General features: G+C 42.2%; 1 protein-coding gene across 8 annotated transcripts in view; it reads right to left on the reverse strand.

Annotated features, from left to right (window-relative positions):
- The window catches only part of KALRN (kalirin RhoGEF kinase), a 1,569,312-nt gene that overhangs the window by 594,279 nt on the left and 957,596 nt on the right, over positions 1-17,437 (reverse strand). For all 8 annotated transcript variants that reach the window (XM_085647304.1, XM_085647302.1, XM_085647305.1 and 5 more), the window contains exon 14: positions 16,525-16,720. In XM_085647304.1, coding sequence (XP_085503430.1) covers positions 16,525-16,720 — 196 coding nt within the window. The remainder of the gene's footprint in view (positions 1-16,524; positions 16,721-17,437) is intronic.

Raw genomic sequence — 17,437 nt, forward strand, 5'->3', positions numbered from 1 at the left:
AACATCCATAACAGTGTCACAGAAAAGAACTGAAGTTAATGTCCTTAACAGTAAAGCCACGTGTTGCATAAGGTGCAATTCCAAAGAAATTCATGGAAGAAGAGTGTACCATTGGCTGGGTGCTCTGGGTTAACTATGAACGTAAGCACCCCTTCTGTGTATGGGCCCTGCAGCAATAAAATGGAAATGCAGTCTCAATTCTAACACTACTGTTACCGCCTTTGTCGTCATAGGAACCATGTGGACACCGTATTGATTTCGCACCAAAGATGGAAACCTATAAGATGGAATTGGTTAACCCTGCTCGAGTGCAGTGGCACAGTGATGAAGAGTAGAGGGGGTGGGGTGGTGCAGAGTAGAATGCACAGGCTTAGAGGGGTGCAGAGTAGAGTGCAGTAGCGTAAAGTGGTGCAGAGTAGAGTGAAGTGGCATAGAGTGAGGCAGAATAGTGTAGAGTGGCATACAGGGCAGTGGTGCAGAGTACAGTGGAGTAGAATGGTGCAGAGCAGTGTGCAGAGGCATAGAGTGTACTGGAGTAGATTGGTGCAGAGTAGAGTGCAGGAGCATAGAATAGAGTGCAGTGCCGTAGAATGCAGTGGCAAAGAGTAGAATGCAGTGGCCCAGAGTATAGTGGTGTAGAGTGCAGCGATGCAGAGTAGATTAAGGTGGCACAGAGTTAAGTGGTGCAGAGTAGAGTACAGTGGCACAGAAGGGTGCAGAGTAGAATGCCGTGGAGTGCAGTGGCCTACAGTAGACTGGCGCAGAATAGACTGCAGTGGGGCAAAGTGCAGTGGTGCAGAGTAGATTAGAGTGGTGTAGAGAACAGTGATGTAGAGTACAGTGGCACATTAGAGTGGTGTAGAGTGGTGCAGAGGCACAGAGTGGTGCTGCACAGAGTGCAGTGGTGTAGAGTGCAGTGACACAGTAGAGTGGTGCAGAGTACAGTGGCGTGGAGTGGCATAGAAAAGAATGGTGCAGAGCTGATTACAGTAGAGTAGAGTGGTGTAGAGTAGAGTGGCATAGGTGGGTGTAGAGTAGAGTGCAGTGGTCTACATTAGAATGGTGCACAGTTGAGTGCAGTGGTGGAGAGTGCAGCAGTGTAGAGTCGAGTGCAGTGGCAGAAGTAGAGTGGTGCAGAGAAGAGCAGAGTAGTAGAGTGCAGTAGCATAGATTGCAGTGGCGTAAACTGCAGTTGCATAAAGTGGTGCAGAGAAGAGGGCAGCAGCACGGAGTGCAGTGGTGCAGAGTGCATTGGCATAGTATACAGTGCAGTGGCGTGTAGTGCAGTGGCATGTTGTAGAGGTCAGTGGCGTAGAGTGCAGTGGCAGAGTGCATGGTGTAGAGTGGTGCAGAGTATTGGGCAGTGACGTAGAGTAGTGCAGAGTAGAATACAGTGGTGTAGAGTACAGGGTAGGGGGCTGGGAGGGAAAAGAAGCAACATGGAATGGAGTGGGAGGATGGAAAAAGAAGCAACATGGAATGGGGCGGGTGAGATGGAAAAGAAGCAACATGGAATGGGGCAGGTGGGAGGGAAAAGAAGCTAAATGGAACAGGGCGGGTGGGAGGGAGGGAAAAGAAGCAACAAGGAACAGGGCGGTGGGAGAGAAAAGAAGCAACAAGGATGGGATGGATCGGAAGGGGAAAAAAAGCAACCAGGAAGGGGGCGGTCGGGAGGGAAAAGAAGCAACATGGAATGGAGTGGGAGGGAGAAAAAAGAAGCAACATGGAATGGGGCGGGTGAGAGGGAAAAGAAGCAACAAAGAAGGGGGGTGTGGGAGGGAAAAGAAGCAACAAAGAAGGGGGTGGGTGGGAGGGAAAAGAAGCAACAAAGAAGGGGCGGGTGTGAGGGAAAAGAAGCAACAAGGAAGGGGTCGGGTGGGAGGGAAAAGAAGCAACAAGGAAGGGGGTGGGTGGGAGGGAAAAGAAGCAACTTGGAATGGGGCGGGTGGGAGGAAAAAGAAGCAACAAGGAAGGGGGTGTGTGGGAGGGAAAATAAGCAACATGGGAGGGGGTGTGTGGGAGGGAAAAGAAGCAACATGGGAGGGGGTGTGTGGGAGGGAAAAGAAGCAACATGGAAGGGCAACATGAATGGGGTGGGTGAGAGGGAATAGAAGCAACATGGAAGGGGGTGGTCGGGAAGGAAAATAAGCTATATCCCGGGATATGGGTGACAGACTGAAAACACACTCACTCATATGGAGTGCATGAACACAAAGAAAAAAGTAGTTCCAAAAACAGGCGCAGTGGAAGGACCCAAGTACTTGGTCCTTGCTTCAGGAGGGCCAAACACAAAAAGACACGATGCTCGTATTCCGGGACAAAGTAAATGAGAGAGACATTAAAGTTCACAAATGGTAAGCAATTGAAGAGCTGTAAGCCCACTGTGTGCAAACATGTCTCGCAGAGCCAGCTCATGTGCCGTCTAGGTAAAACATAAAAATGGAGAGGGAGAGGAAAAGGCAATTTAAGTGGCAAGGTATGCTTCTCGAACATCAGCTGTAACCCCAAAAAGTGCCTGACACTAAAACAAAGTAATAGTAAGTAAGTAGAGTGCTCTATTGCCCGGAGGTGTCTTGGCGCTAGCATCTGAGAAGGAGCCATCCATCAATGAAAACCTATTTAGCACAAGATCACGAATAAAGACAGGTTTTGAGCTGTTTTCTTTAAGGTAGAAGGTGGACTGAGCTCTAAGCTGAAAGGGAAGTGAATTCCACAGTTTGCAAACGCAATGGGAAAAACTCCTATCGCCACATTGAGCTTTGTTGATTCTGGGAATGCCCACAATTTAGGCTGAACTGGCCTGGGAGTTGCGATTGTGAATGTGCCCGTGAAAGACCGTTTGAAAGTTTACATGGCTGCCTGAAGTGCTTAATAGATCAGGCAAAGGTCCTTAAACGTAATCCACTCATAGACAGGAAGTCAATTAAAGTTAGAAATGGGCTGAATTTCGGGATCTTCATGAGTAGGTGCACTGTCGCCTTTTGATGGTTCTGAAGTTTTTTTAACAGACGTTCCTGAATGCCAACGTAAAGAGCGTTGCAATAGTCTAACCTTGCAATGATCAGTGTAGCAATGACTGTTTTCTGAGCTCACAGGGGATGAATGGGAAAATATTTTTCAAACTTCTTAGCAAAAGGAAGCAAGCAGATGCAACCTGATTAATATGGTCTGAGAAACAAAGATTGCAATCAAAAATGACTCCCACATTTTTACTTTCTGCACTGGAGAGGGAAGGGGGACGACATTCTGAGGCCACCAGGACGTATTCCAAAAGGAGGTGTCATTAGCAAATAGAAACACCTCAGTCTTATCAGAATTTAACTTAAGACAGTTATCCTTAATCCAACAAACAATTTTCACCAGTTATTAACCTGTCTGGCCACATCTTTGACGTTGCACGAAAGCCACATCCTTAACGTTGCACGAAACATTTACTACCATCTGTGTGACTTCGGCATATTAAGTTATAGAGAAGGTGCAGGACTGGATCAGATTGGCCAAGGGGGTAACATATATATTACAAAGTGTACGACTAAGAGAGGATCCTAAGGGTATCCCACATGGAATGGAGAACGATTCTGAATTAAAATCTCCAAAAGCGACCACTTGCTCTCTATCAAAGTGGAGACCTAAGAAGGGAGAGTGCTGAGTCTTTTATGCCAATACTCGCAAGCCTGTTGATAAGCAAGGAGTGGTTGACAGTACCAAACGCTGCCAACAAGTCGAGGACAACTAACACCACTTTCCCACCTTTGTCGACTATGGTTCTGAGTTACTCTGTTGCAGCCACTAGGGCTGACTCAGTACAATAGTTGGGTCTAAAATCATATTGTGAGCGTTCTAAAAGATAGTGTTCATCAAGAAAAGCCATTAAATCTGCATTCATATCCAATATCTTGGTCAGCAGCAGGATACGTGAGCTAGGCCGATAGTTTTTCACATTCTGAGGGTCAAGGGAGGGCTTTCTTAGCAGAGGAAGCACTGAAGCTTTTTTCCACGCTTCAGGAAAATGTCCAAATCAATTTTTATTCAAAAGTTCAGCGAGGTGGACTGATACCATGTCTAAAACCCCATGCGGAACATGAGAAAAGCAGTGGTCAAAAGTTGCACCAGATTTGGTGGATTCAATAAGTTTAGCAACCTTCTAGTCTGAGGGGGTAAAGTCAGGGCACTCGATTTGACACTCAGGATATCTGATGGTGTAACAATTGGTTCTGGGGCTGCCAAAGGTATATTGTTTACATTGGAAGTGAACTCATTAAAAACAAGAATCACCTTTGATTGGGAAAAGTTTGCTAATTTGTTATACAGACATTGCTCAGGATTAATGGAGTTTTTATTTTTACAATTGGTTATAGTTTTTACTGTTCTAAATACCTCCCTGATGGAGTCTTCAGCAGTATTCATTTCATCTGTGAAGTATCTGGATTTTTCAGTTTTGATTAGTAGTTGGTAGTCGATGATGAGTGATTCATATTTTTTTTTTCATCATGCCAACTGTCTTTCCCCCAAATTTGTTCTGGACGTCTAAATATTTTAGGCCTTGCTTACTATGGGGCGGAGAGTTTCCTTCTATGGTTTCTCAAACTTTTTACAGGGGCCAGGTGAGTAACTGCAGAATTAATCCAATCCGTGAAACTGGAAGTTGCCAAGTCTATTTTGCTTTCTAGTGTGGGGCCGGACCTTAATAAGATGATGTTTAGTTCTATTTATTAATTTTCTGCCAAGGGTAGAATTTAAACATGGTAGACGTATTAAGGTGATAAGAGTTGGTATTAGGGACTGTAAGTTTGAGGAGGACAGCTTTTTGGTCTGTCCAAGTTAGAGGTGAGACTTTCCCAAAACTTAGATCATGGTTCCTGGTAAATTCTCCAACTAGTTTATGGCTGGCCTAGCGGGTAGGCAAATTCACTATTTGTGTGCGGTCAAAACGGTGCATACTATCGATATTTTTTGAGTAGCTCAAGAAATGAAATCTCCGAAGATGGTAAAATTAGTGAAGTCAATGCATGATTCTGTAAGAACCATTACATTTTGGCTAAATTCTTCCCTGGGCTCAGGGGGGCCATACATTAAAATGCCATTGAAGGCTCTGTTGTTATTTTCAGATTAAGCATCAGGGTTTGGCAGTTCACATGAGTAATGGGCTGGAACGCAGCCTTGAGATGGCTGTGATAAATGATTGCAAACCCCTACCACAACTCTTATCGGTCCAATCTAAAAAAATAATACCCTTTAGGAATGACAGTTCTCATGTCAGGGTCTGAAGTACAGTCTACCCACATTTCAGTTATAAACATTATGTCGGGCCTGATAATTCATGAATTCAAAGAATTCATAATTATTTTTAATGAGGGATCTTGTATTAAGGAGTACACAGATAAAAGAGTCCAAAGAATAATTAGACTCAGAAGTTATGCTTCATCATCGGGCCCCTCCTCACAATTATATACCATCCAGTGGGATGGAGTCACACCAATCTCGGGACACCAGCATTTGGGCAGTACTGGATAGACACCGGTTGCAGACAGTTGGCACCAATCAGAAGTTACCCTGGTCCGATTACCAGTGCCCGTACCACACAGACAAGGTGTAACCACAACTGATACTCTTTCTCGCCTCTATATCACTCCTAGACTTGTGGAAATCAAAAATAATTGCTGTTAGCATGAGCTGAAGCCATCTTGGTTGTGGCCTCTATTTTGTTAGCCATGTGATTCTTCCGTCTTCACTGTTGCTTGCCTTTCTATTCTGCTTGAGTCATCAGCTTTAGTTAACTCCTTCTATTCTAAGCTCAAGCAATGTATTGGCTCACAAAGGCCTGTAGCTGCTAGAATGCACCTGTTTGAAAATGTAACTGTCCATCATGTCTTACTGATGTAAGCAGTTCTGTTCCCCTCCCACTCTGCTGACTAAGTGATTTCCCATTTGCCCATGTTTGTCGGTAGTTATTCTTCTGTAGGCCTGTGCCTTCTAATTGTAACTACATGCTTACCAGTGTAGAAAACTCAGTATAAAAGGCCCATGGTCTGTGTATTCAAGCCACTACCTCCTGGAACACTTGAGGGTGTTGTATGGACGTGGTCTCACTCATGAGTGAATAAACTTTTTATTTTTGAATTCCAGCTTCAGTGCCAATCTCTTCTTTGTTGGTTTAAGGACCCGTGGACAGAGAAGGGTGAACCCCTGCAATGGTGGGCTCCTAAAAAGGTTCATTTTCACAGACTGAAACACCAGATACTTACTACTGACAGCAGCATAGAAAATACTGATTAGGGTCCAGTTCTGATAAACAATAAAGGCCACAATAGGAAGGAGGCAGAAACCGTTACCAAGCATCTGCACACCTTCTGAAGTGCATTGCTTTTATTGATGCGATAGGCAGGTATCAATAAAATTCTTCTACTCTGCAATCTCTTCAGTATTTGTGTGTTTTATTTTCTAAAGGTTCCCGTTACTTTACCAACAAGGAAGAATACTCCAAACTCCTCTTAAAGAGCCTTTGGGTTCACCATTATCTAGGGCTCCAAACCTGAGTGTCTGCCCATGTGATACCCTTGGTTCAGTGCCTGGTACTTTTGGGGGTGTTCTGTGCCACACCTATCATGCATCTCAAGGATGATATCTTAGAAATCTCTTAATGCATATTATGCTAACATTTTGGTTTAAATTAAGGGAGTGAGAAGTTGCATATTTTCCCTGTAATAACATGAAATGGCTTGAAACGTATGCAACGTTGTGTGAAGTAAGCCAAATGCTCTTCAGAGTTGTTCATGGAGAAAACATCTCCTGCAACACATTTTCAGTTCTAACTTCTCCAGTATGACATTTTTTGCTCGAAATAGTCCTCTGCAGGAAACAAAATGGTATGAAATTTCACGCTGGCATAATTATGGACGTTGAACATAATTTGCATAATGTACAACTGTGCAAACTGCACGAGTGTTGAAGAGATCGACCTCCATTGGGAATAACTTAACCCAAAAGCTTGGAGACAGGCCTCCACAACAAAAGACGCCTCTCCTCTGGTATCATGTGGGTGCAATCTGTACTGATATAGGGAAAATTTTCAATTTACCCTTTTTACATACTACCGAGCGCCCTTAAGTCGAACTTGGTGAGATCTTTCCTCGATCTCCCCTTGCCCATTTTATTTCACGCTTGAGTGACACATACCTTTGACAGTGACCCGAAATTGATAAGTTAGATGAGGAGTATTGGGATCCTCATTTTCCTTTAGGGAAGGACAAGTTACAATATATAACAATCACATTTACAGGAAGATGTAACAGATAACAGAAGAAAATACAGGCGTTACTTCATGCTATGAATAATGCTGACCTACAGCATGTATTTTCAGACAGTTCCCAGTAATTCGAATTTCAGATGAAAGCCTCTCTGTAGGGGAAACAAAATGAAATGTCTGGTGTTTTTGTTTACCTGCAATTAACACTATTTTTTACGATTGGATCTGCCACAAAAATTAGCTAAATCACTGAGCATCATTAAGACCATGAAAACCATCCCATACTTCACAACAATGTTGGTAAATTGAAGTTGGAACGTGAGTGTGCTCTGTTCATTCATCTGTGTTCATGCAATTACTGTGTTTACCAAAGATGCTATCAACATGTTAGAGGAAGAGCCTACAAGACTAATTGAAAAGCGGCGGGCTGTGACAGGGAACAGTGGTACACAAATGCAAAACTTTGATTGGCCAGATGCATCCAGTGGAATCTGACAAGAGAGGGGATTCATTGCCATGCACCACCTTTTCTAGGCTACTGCGTCTGTATCAGAAACATTTAACATTTGGAATGGATGTCTGTGGGTTTCATGTCCATGCTGTGAACTAAAGTGAAGTTCCTTGGGCGCCCCGTGAAGCAAGAGCCACAACCAATCATAGAGGGAAGGGAAGGCGCAGAGGGAAAAGATTGACTCCTAGAGTTCAATCATAGAAGGCTAGAAGCAGCTGTATCCGCTGTGCCCTGAGGAGTTACCCTTGGCATGGGGTGTACCATCCCCGGTAGCAACGGGAAACAAACCAGATGCTTGGAGGAACCCGGCAGGCCAAACAACCCAGACTCGGGTAACTAAACTGAAAGAAGGAATCATAAAAAATAAAATAATGGAGGGCAGATGAGCAAACACAATACACGCTAAGTATGGATGACAGGATATGGTTCAGATACTATGTGCAAATCAGCCAAGAAAAAATGTTGGAAAACGCAAGCTTGATATAATAATTACTGATGTGTTCCCCAATCAAGTGATATTGACCTAATGGCACTCGTGAAAGTGAGCTGGACAGAAAATTAACGTCCGATGACTGAAGTTCCACGCAGATTTCAGTAGGGCTGCCAGGACTGACGTCTGGCTATAGAAACTGGGGCAAACCCAAACTGGCAGCAACTTCAGGCTGGCCTCAGCACCGCCTACTCCCACGGACTCCCAGGAAGAGCTTTGAGTCACGTGGTGCTGATCTTCAACACAAGCATCGATCGATTCATTGACCCTTCACTTTCAAGTTTTTGCCTCTCGGCCTCTTTACCGCTTCTTGATCATCTGGGCGGTTTCATTTCAAAGGCTTAACAAGGCGTGTGACTCCGATCCTCTGCTTAACAAGGAACAAGAGGGTTTCTTTCAGTGCAATCAGGAAAGAAACAACCAGGCTGCCTCATACTGATTTAAACTGCAGTTCTTCTTTTGTGAGGTACAAGGTAGGATTTTAGTGCAACATTCTGATCGGGCAGTATCAGGAACCCGGCAGATGTGTCGAAAAGTAATTCTTATACAACAGTGGCAAAACATCCAGAGTATGTTACCCTTGAAATTGGTAGTTTGGCACTAAAATCTGAGGAGAGAAAGAAAGGTGAAAGTCGAACCAAATGTCAATGTTTTTCAGCGTTCCACTGGATTTTTGTACCATTCCCACACCCTTTAGTCAGGAAAATGGCAGAATTTTTGTTCACCATCCTCTTGGTTTTTCAGCCAGTTAGCAACACACAGCTCTCCCATATCAAGAAGAAAGAAGGACTGGCAAACTCCAAGATCTTACTTCCACGATGGGTTCAATCTCCCATCTTACATGAATCTGCGAATTACTTGCATTCATTTGGAGCGAACTGCAATTGATGTTGTAACAGTTCGTGGGGAGGAAAATCAATACATATTCCCAAATTATTCAAGAATTACAAACACGTGGATAAAAGGAAGGAGCCATTTCTTTATTTCATGGAAAAACAACATACCTAGGCAGCAATGGATATAAATACATAAATCTAAATAAACATAACACCTAAGGATTGAATCCGTGTACTCATGCAAAGATAAAAATGAAGAGTGATTTTCAGAATAACGATGTATATATACATTGTCTTATTTATTTTCTACATTTAGAAATTACTTTGGCTTTTCCTGAAGAAGGCACGTTACATGCCGAAACGAGTGTAGAAAATTACATCGTTCTTCTGAAAATCCCTCTTCAATTACTTTTCAAGCCACTTTTTTGTTGTTTTATACATGTTATGTATTGATCTTCTTTGTATTAGTATTTGTCAAGATGATGAAATTATGTCATTGTGTTTATGCTATATGTAATCTGTATGTAGTACATTCATGTATACAAAGCTACATTTTTATTCAAAATTAATAAAATGATTGACATTTTTATTTCTGCATGAGTACACTGATTCAATCCTTAGGTGTTATGTTTATTTAGATTTATGTATTTATATCCATTGCTGCCTAGGTATGTTGTTTTTCCATGAGTTAATTTCCCTGATCTAGGAGCACCTAAATATATACAGGGGGCCCTTCTTGATACACTAGCCATTTCTTTATTTGATTTTTTATGTGATCAACTATACATCAGCTTTTATTCTTCAGATGCTTGCTATAATAAAAGCCATGGCCGATAGTAAGAGTCTCATATACAAACTACATGGCAACCCATTAATCCCCTTGGGACTGGGTATGATCAATAACAGAATGCAAATGTCCCTAGAGGAATCATTTAAATATTATTTCTTATTTCAAAGCATGTCACATGTGTGTACACAATTTATCACAATCAGGGAATTTCTCATAAAACACTGCTGTATAAATGTTTACTTTAATTCAATTTTAGAGAAAATATTCAATTAAACATGTACAGCAACCAAAGTACTACTGATTGTATCCATCAATTTCACAGTAGTAACACAACACCTTTTGCTCTTTGTACATGTGGATGAAAATCACCATATATCAATATTAAACAGATCTTTTCATATTGCTTTCATTTTGCCTCAAAGAACATAAATCCAAAGGAAAAGGTGTAAAAGTGTTGACGTTTCGGTCTCTCTAACGGTCTAGACCATCTTCAGGACGGTAGAGTTGCACAATCAATCTTAGAGTCAATCTTCAAATAAGTAAGCCGTATGAGTAAATCTTCAAAACGGGGCTTAGTTTGGAACCGGCGTCGCTCAGTTCTCCACCCGACTACAAGAGTCAACATAGTAAACCCTGCTTTGTCAAGGCTATATATTGGCTTCTTTCAACACAATTTGCACTCTAATTCGGAATGGCTTTCCCAATAATTTATTTTTCTCGAAATGCCTCAAAACGATTCATCTGATATTTTTTTTCTACATTGCCACAATCCACTAACACTATCATTGGGTTCCACAAACCTCATAATTTACATACATCTTTAAATAGGTGCCATAAAAGGGTATCTTACAAAAAAGACGCTTTTGTTACACCGTAAACACCAACTGAGTATGATGACTGGTTTCAATAGTCACTCATGTTCGATAGATCACTCAAAAAGCCTCCCATGATAAGGCACAGAACATCAGACTGCTAACTGATGCTGATGTGAAGATAAATGTGATGCCGTGATAAGATGCAAAAACCCAGCGGGGAGAATGAGGAAGTATGTGTTAGAACACCCACCACCCCATTTTACCAGTGAGCCAATGGTCCTGACTTTGATCTCTTGGCCTCTGACAGTAAAGTGGTTTAACATTCACAATTTTTTTTAGGGGTGGAGAAGAAAGTGTAGTGATGTAAGGTGATCTTTAAAATTCACCAAGAATGCCTCAGTTGCCCTCATCATATCAAATTCTTACTTGGTGTTCTGAAAGAGGGAAACAGTTTTCATGAAGTCTTACGTAGAGGAAAATAAATCATTTCTTAAAAGTACCCTTAACCTGCATTTTGGTAATGTAAGTCAAGTTTGAGGGCTTGCTTTTGAGAACTGTCGGGGTTGTACGTGAATCCAGCAACACCATCATCCGACCACATGAGGAGTAAATAATGACAGGCCCAGATAATTGTAGTAAGGCAATGCACATCTAGCAACTGAAAGTCACAGGCAAGCTGAAAAATGATAAATTAACTTGGAATGGAAAAAAAATCTTGGTGGTCTAAAAATCTTTTAACCAATAGGTTACAAACAGATTATAAGTAAAGTAAAAGTGGCAAAATTAAAACAAAGAGAATTCCTTTCAAATAAAATCTGCCTTTCAACTTCATACACCGTTTCACAGGAGAAGAGGCATCATTCAGTACCAAAATGATCTTTTATCAAATGTGTCCACTAGAGGGCTGTAGGACACAAGATTATTCACAAGAAGGCCTCATCCTGCCCCGAGTGCTCACACACGCTGGTACTAGTGGGGGATGGAAAAAAATCTAACCTTGGTATGCAAGCAAGTCGATTCTCTGAAGTGACGATGCCCCAGGCATCCAAGTATGACTCTTTAGCCTAGGGACTGGAGAAACCTGCTGAGTTTTGTTAGTAATTCATCTGAGCCTAAGTCTAACTGGCATGTTGGGTGAAGACTGTTCAATGGCCGAGATATTCTTATGCTTGTCACCAAATGGCAAAGCCTCAAAAACGTCTGTAGAAACTCTTACCTCCTCCTATCCACATCCTTGGCACAAAGAGCAATGCACAAGCAGGGTCTCTATGCTCAGAAGTGTCTATCTGCAATAGGCTGTCATGAAGTTGACAGTGCAACTCTAGTAGTCATCTTAATTACAACATGACTTCTGGAACATAGGAGAAGGGGTGTCTGTTTCTTATCTTCATGAATCAGGAAATCTATTCGAGATCTACGATTGTGACCAAGTTCAAAGAGATCTAGAAAATTATTTTGATTATTAACTTGCCTAAGTGGTAAAGTTGCGGATCAAAAGCTGCCCTGAAACAATCTTCATCTAGGTTTCTAGCAACCGCCCCTCTCCCCATAGCAATAAGCTACTGTCACGGGGACCACCCGGACTCCGTACTGGAAGGAGGAGAATGGTGGTCCCCTCCTGAACTGACCAGTGACTTGTTTTGTGTCCCTCAGGACGACCCGTGGCCAGCAGAGACGTCAGACGGCACTAGCACGGAACACTGTGCCTTTAATTGGGACGTCTTCCGGGATAGCCCCGCCCTCTACTCCACCGTAGACGGCCAGTCGCCAATAAGAACCCGCGAGAAGAAGACAGTGGCATGTGACGACACCGGAGGACGGAAGGAGACAGAGCACGACGGTGAACCGGAGGAAGAAGACGGGACAGAGCGAAGCGAAGGACCGAAGAGGAGCAGAGGACGCGAGGAGGAACCGAGGCCGGAGGCAGGAGACCGCGGCATTCACGCTCCGCCGAGCCACGCCCCAGGAGGAGGTGCGTGGCTATCCCAGGTACGGGATCGCTTCACGGGTTGGGTCGGGAGGCGGGAGAGGAGAGAGCGCCACTGAACGCCGCCGCTTACCGCCGTACCTAGTACTGCACGTCCTCCCTTTCACTCACCCCCTTCACGACCGTTCGTTGGAGAGCACCTTATCACGAGTCTATTACCCTCACTCCCCTCCCTTATACAGCGTGATAAACAGAACACTCGTTCCCAACAGCCACCTCTCCTTCTTTCTTTCCATTGGCACGGCGAGAGCCCTCCTTACGGGAAACCGGGAGAAGAGAGAAGAGGGACGCTAGCCCACGAGGACCCAGAACAGCGCCCCGACCCTGACATCCTACCACCGAGGGAGAACCCATCGCGACCTTTATTGTGAACCTTCAATAAAACGCCTCACCCCATCCTCCCGTGTTCGTGTCCTCTGTGCGACCCGCTTACAGCTACTATAATCTTTGGTCTAACTTCCTGTAAATTAAACTTGGAAGAAATCTCATATTTTGGCTAAGAGGTCCTTGATTCTTTGTTTTGGGGTGTACTGAGCAAAGGAATTCTCTTTGTGAGAAAGGCCAGGTGAAGGGGCCCAGATGCTTGGTTTGCAGCCAAAAAGCCTGGGTTGCTCCCTGCAACTCTACATTAGTAATCTCCTATCCAAGGGTGTGAATCGGTTACATTCCTTGCACGGCTCCTTCGAAAGCGCGCCTCCTCAGGGCTTCAGCACAAACAGAGGAGCACTGGTGGATTCCCTGTGCTGTTCTTGGAGATGACAGTTGTGTTTTGGCAGATTTGAAAACACCAAGCTCCTTCATTTGCTCTGCACGGAGGCACTCTCCAGTTCGGAGTCCAACACGAAATACAGCTCCAGGAATTACTATAGGAATTCATTACCTATTGACTTTTCCCTTCTAAGATCGATTCCCGTTTCAAGTTGATGCTTTCTTACTTCGTGTGACTAGTTTATATTTCCTTCAAAGTCGTCTCCTCCAGAGCTACAAAAGGAGTTTAACTCTTGCGTTCAATGCGTCACAACCTCAAATGAGAAAAGTCAGGAAGCGGAGTTGGAGTTACTGCTTATCGCTCAGTCTATTCCGTTTGTGGAGAAGCAGTACTTGGAAGCCACTCACCCTGAGTGCCTTTCATAGCAGAAAAAGCTGGCAGTCATCAGTGTGTTGGTGCAGACTGGATTCAGGTTCTGCTTGTGCAGAGGGTATGCTACACAGCAGTGCACTTGCAGTGAAGTATGATTCCGAGAAGTCCACGAAATAAGAGTTAGAGAGACAGCAGTCTTCCAAGATCATCAGGTGCAACTATTCTCATGGTTCACGGCATCCTTTGCTAGGCAAACATGTGCCAACGTTGCTGTAGCCAGGCTTTCCCTACATGTATATCATATTAAAAATACCAATACTTTGGCTTTCTAAAGGATTGTTCTATGGGCATTGTGGATTATAGAGAAGTAGCCTGAAGTTGTGTGTTGGTGAAAAGAACATTTATTTGTATTCGCAACACTGATCTTGTGTGAGTTGCTAAAAGGCCACATGAATAAACAGGACACTTTGAAAGAACTACTGCATATGTACATATTTTTACGAACGCTGTGTGAATTTCCAGTCTGTGTATACATTGCTAAGAGTATGGAACATTGAGATGTAAATGGTATTCCTTATTTTTCAGTTCTACAGACGCCAAGCAGAAATTATGCTAACCGTCCAAAAAGCAGACAGTGACCTAGCTTAAGGTAGATATTCTGAATTTGAGGAGAGGTGATTATGCACGTGTTTTCGAGTTGTCTATATATACACTTGTGTTTTAATTCTAGGAATTACCTGTTCCTATCAAATTATAGAGAGTTGGTAACACAGAGATATTGTTACGGTATGCCTATCTGCAATTATAAATAAGTTTAGTATTTTGTGACATGTTCCAATCAGATGCAGCAAATAAAGAGTTCATGTTCTCTCAAGACATTACCAAGCAGGTGAGAAATAGTTCAAGATATTTAAGAACACATTTAGGCTATCTTCTTCATGATAAATTACATCATGGATAAAACACCTATGTATTAAATATGATCAATGCTTAAAAAAGGTCAGCTAACATGTTAAAAACTGTGTTTTAGGCATATTTGTCAATTTAATTTTTATGTGAACCATAAACATAATATAGTGCCTCCATCGTCTTTGTTTTACAACAGGTATGTTTATTGATAGTCATTTTTAAGAAGTACATGATGGTAGGAAAAGAGAGTTATGGCCTGGGGTCTTTTCAGGGCAAAGTAGTTCAGTTGTCTCGCCGGTCGTAGTGTGACAGAACTGAACTGTGGGTGAACTCTGCACATTGTCACCTGTATTAGCTCAATGTGTTCATGTAATCGTTTTTTCAGTCACTAGTATTTTTCAATTTAAATGCAACCAGACATTTTACCGATGCAATCTTCAACTGTAAAACAGATCATTTCAATTACTTTCTAACAACTGTGTTGGGGCTGTTTGGTAAGAAATCTGTTAAAGTAACATTTAGAAAACCACATTATACACTGTCATTTGTTCTCTTCCTGGTGTGCTTTTCCTAGGCAGGTCGAAATTTCCCATTCCAACGCAATTCTCAACAGAAAAGTTCACATTATGCTATTGAGGATACTGGTTAACCTCTACTGAACTAAAAGTTACTGCAGGAAGCAACTATTGAGTTAAGAACTGTGTAACGTCCTAATTTTGAAAAGGCTTATCCGTCCGCAGTTATTGATTTAAGATAAGTACTAGAGTTACAAAATGTGGTAAGTATGGAACATCAAATGTTAAACAGTAGTACAATTAATACAAAAATAAATATCAATTATGTTAAGGATTTTTTAAGCGCAACATACTCAAAGGGCTCCCTGCCACTAAGAGGAGAGGATCTAGGGGAGCAGCGGTTACAATGGACCAAGGAGCTAGCTGGTGACGTAAAATAAGAGAATCTTGGGTAGCATGAGGAGCCTTGAAGAGATTCAAATGAACTCGCCAGTGAAGAAAGTAGGGATGTGTTCAAAAGGTAAACCAATAAAGCGAGTGAGAGGTTTAAAACTGAACAATAGAAAGAATGTAAGGGCTCGAAATTATCAATGTTTGGAAAACTACTGTAAATTATTTTATAGAGTAAAAGGACAAGGGTTCTTCAGTTTCTTTCCTGCATAACGGATGGCATTCTCCTCTCTTCTCTAGTGGGCTTCCTAACATTGCCACCAGATGAAACCATCTTTCCTTTATTCCATAATATCTTCTCCGCCGACCCTCACCCTTATGAAGTTTTCCTAGTTTGAACAGGACTGAGTAATACACAGCGAAAAACATAGGATTCTTAAATGAAGACATCTATGCCCATACCAGTTCAAAAGATACACGTGCTGATTAGTGAGCCCTTCTACTATAACACTGCTCTCTTCTCATGAGCACCTTGCACATATTAAATACGTTTATCCAGTATCCTTTTCAAGGTTGCGGCCCGGATTGTCGTAATGCAAACAGTTTTCATTGCACCCAGTAATGCAGATACTCCTATTCCGTGTTTTGGAGAATAAAATAGGGCATAATCTGTAGATCAATCTGCATGTTTTGACATTTTCCCCACACATTTTGCCCTGATGAATGTCATCAATTTGACCTGCAAAATCTATTGAAGAAGTCAAGGAGAGTGCGACAATCATCACACAATTCAGAATTCAGAACCCTGTAGAAACTCCTGTTTACACAGGTAAAGGAATTCTTCTCCAAACTAGGAATCACACCCATAGTTTTCAATCCAAAAAAGCATGCATTACCGGGCAACGGTGTTTTATATTTCTTAAATAACAAGCTCTCCATAAAAGGTCTTCTTACCAGAAGCTTGGACCTCCATGATGTACTGGTGTAAATCCTGCCCCTGCTGGATCACCTCAAAAGTCATGTTGTTCATAGCCAGCTTCCGCTCTGTGTGACGCTGCAAGCGCTGCTCAGCCAGTGTCAGGTCCTCGGTGTTAAAGTCATTCATTTGCCGTAACAGGTCTTCATTCCAGGCATCCAGCTCGGCTGTTACCTTCAAAGAGAAGAAGGAGGGATGATATACAGGCTGGCACGAAAATTCCTCTACTGCAAAAATGAGCACTACAATAAGGTTGGAGGGAAATCCAATTTTAAAAACTGAAATATAATATAATCTCTCTTCTGAACAAGTACTGTAATTTTCTTCTTCTACCCTTAGCAAGTTATTAGACTCATTACCTTCTGATTCTCAAATATATAAACATATAACTCTAATTCCGGAAGATAGAGATAAAACTGACAAACTTTTTTGGGAGATAGAGTTTCAATCTACTTTTCCCATTGGAATAAGATTTGGTCTAAAATAAGGTCTTCTAGACTCGGTTAACACAACTCAAACACTATTTTTTATATATCATAGATTATTCATTACCCCTGTTAGACTTCATAAATTAGATCCCACATTATCCTCCAAATGTTGCTCCTGTGCTCACACTTTTGCAGATCTTAAACATATGTTATTTGAATGACCCCTTATTTATGACTTCTGGGTAAAAGTTTGGAAACAGATGAATTCAGTTTTTAATTCCCACTCCCCTTTTAATTTTATTAATCTTTTTCTAGGTAGCGTTTCCAATTATCGGTTATCCCAATCTGGTGATTTTTCTATAATTGATTTACTTCTAGCGGTAGCTTTCCAGCAGATTACTAAATCTTGGAAGGACTCCTCTCAAGTATCATTTCAAGCATGGTGGTATGGTGTATGTTATCA

The sequence above is a fragment of the Triturus cristatus genome, chromosome 3_2 (genome assembly GCF_964204655.1).
Source record: "Triturus cristatus chromosome 3_2, aTriCri1.1, whole genome shotgun sequence".
NCBI lineage: Eukaryota > Metazoa > Chordata > Amphibia > Caudata > Salamandridae > Triturus > Triturus cristatus.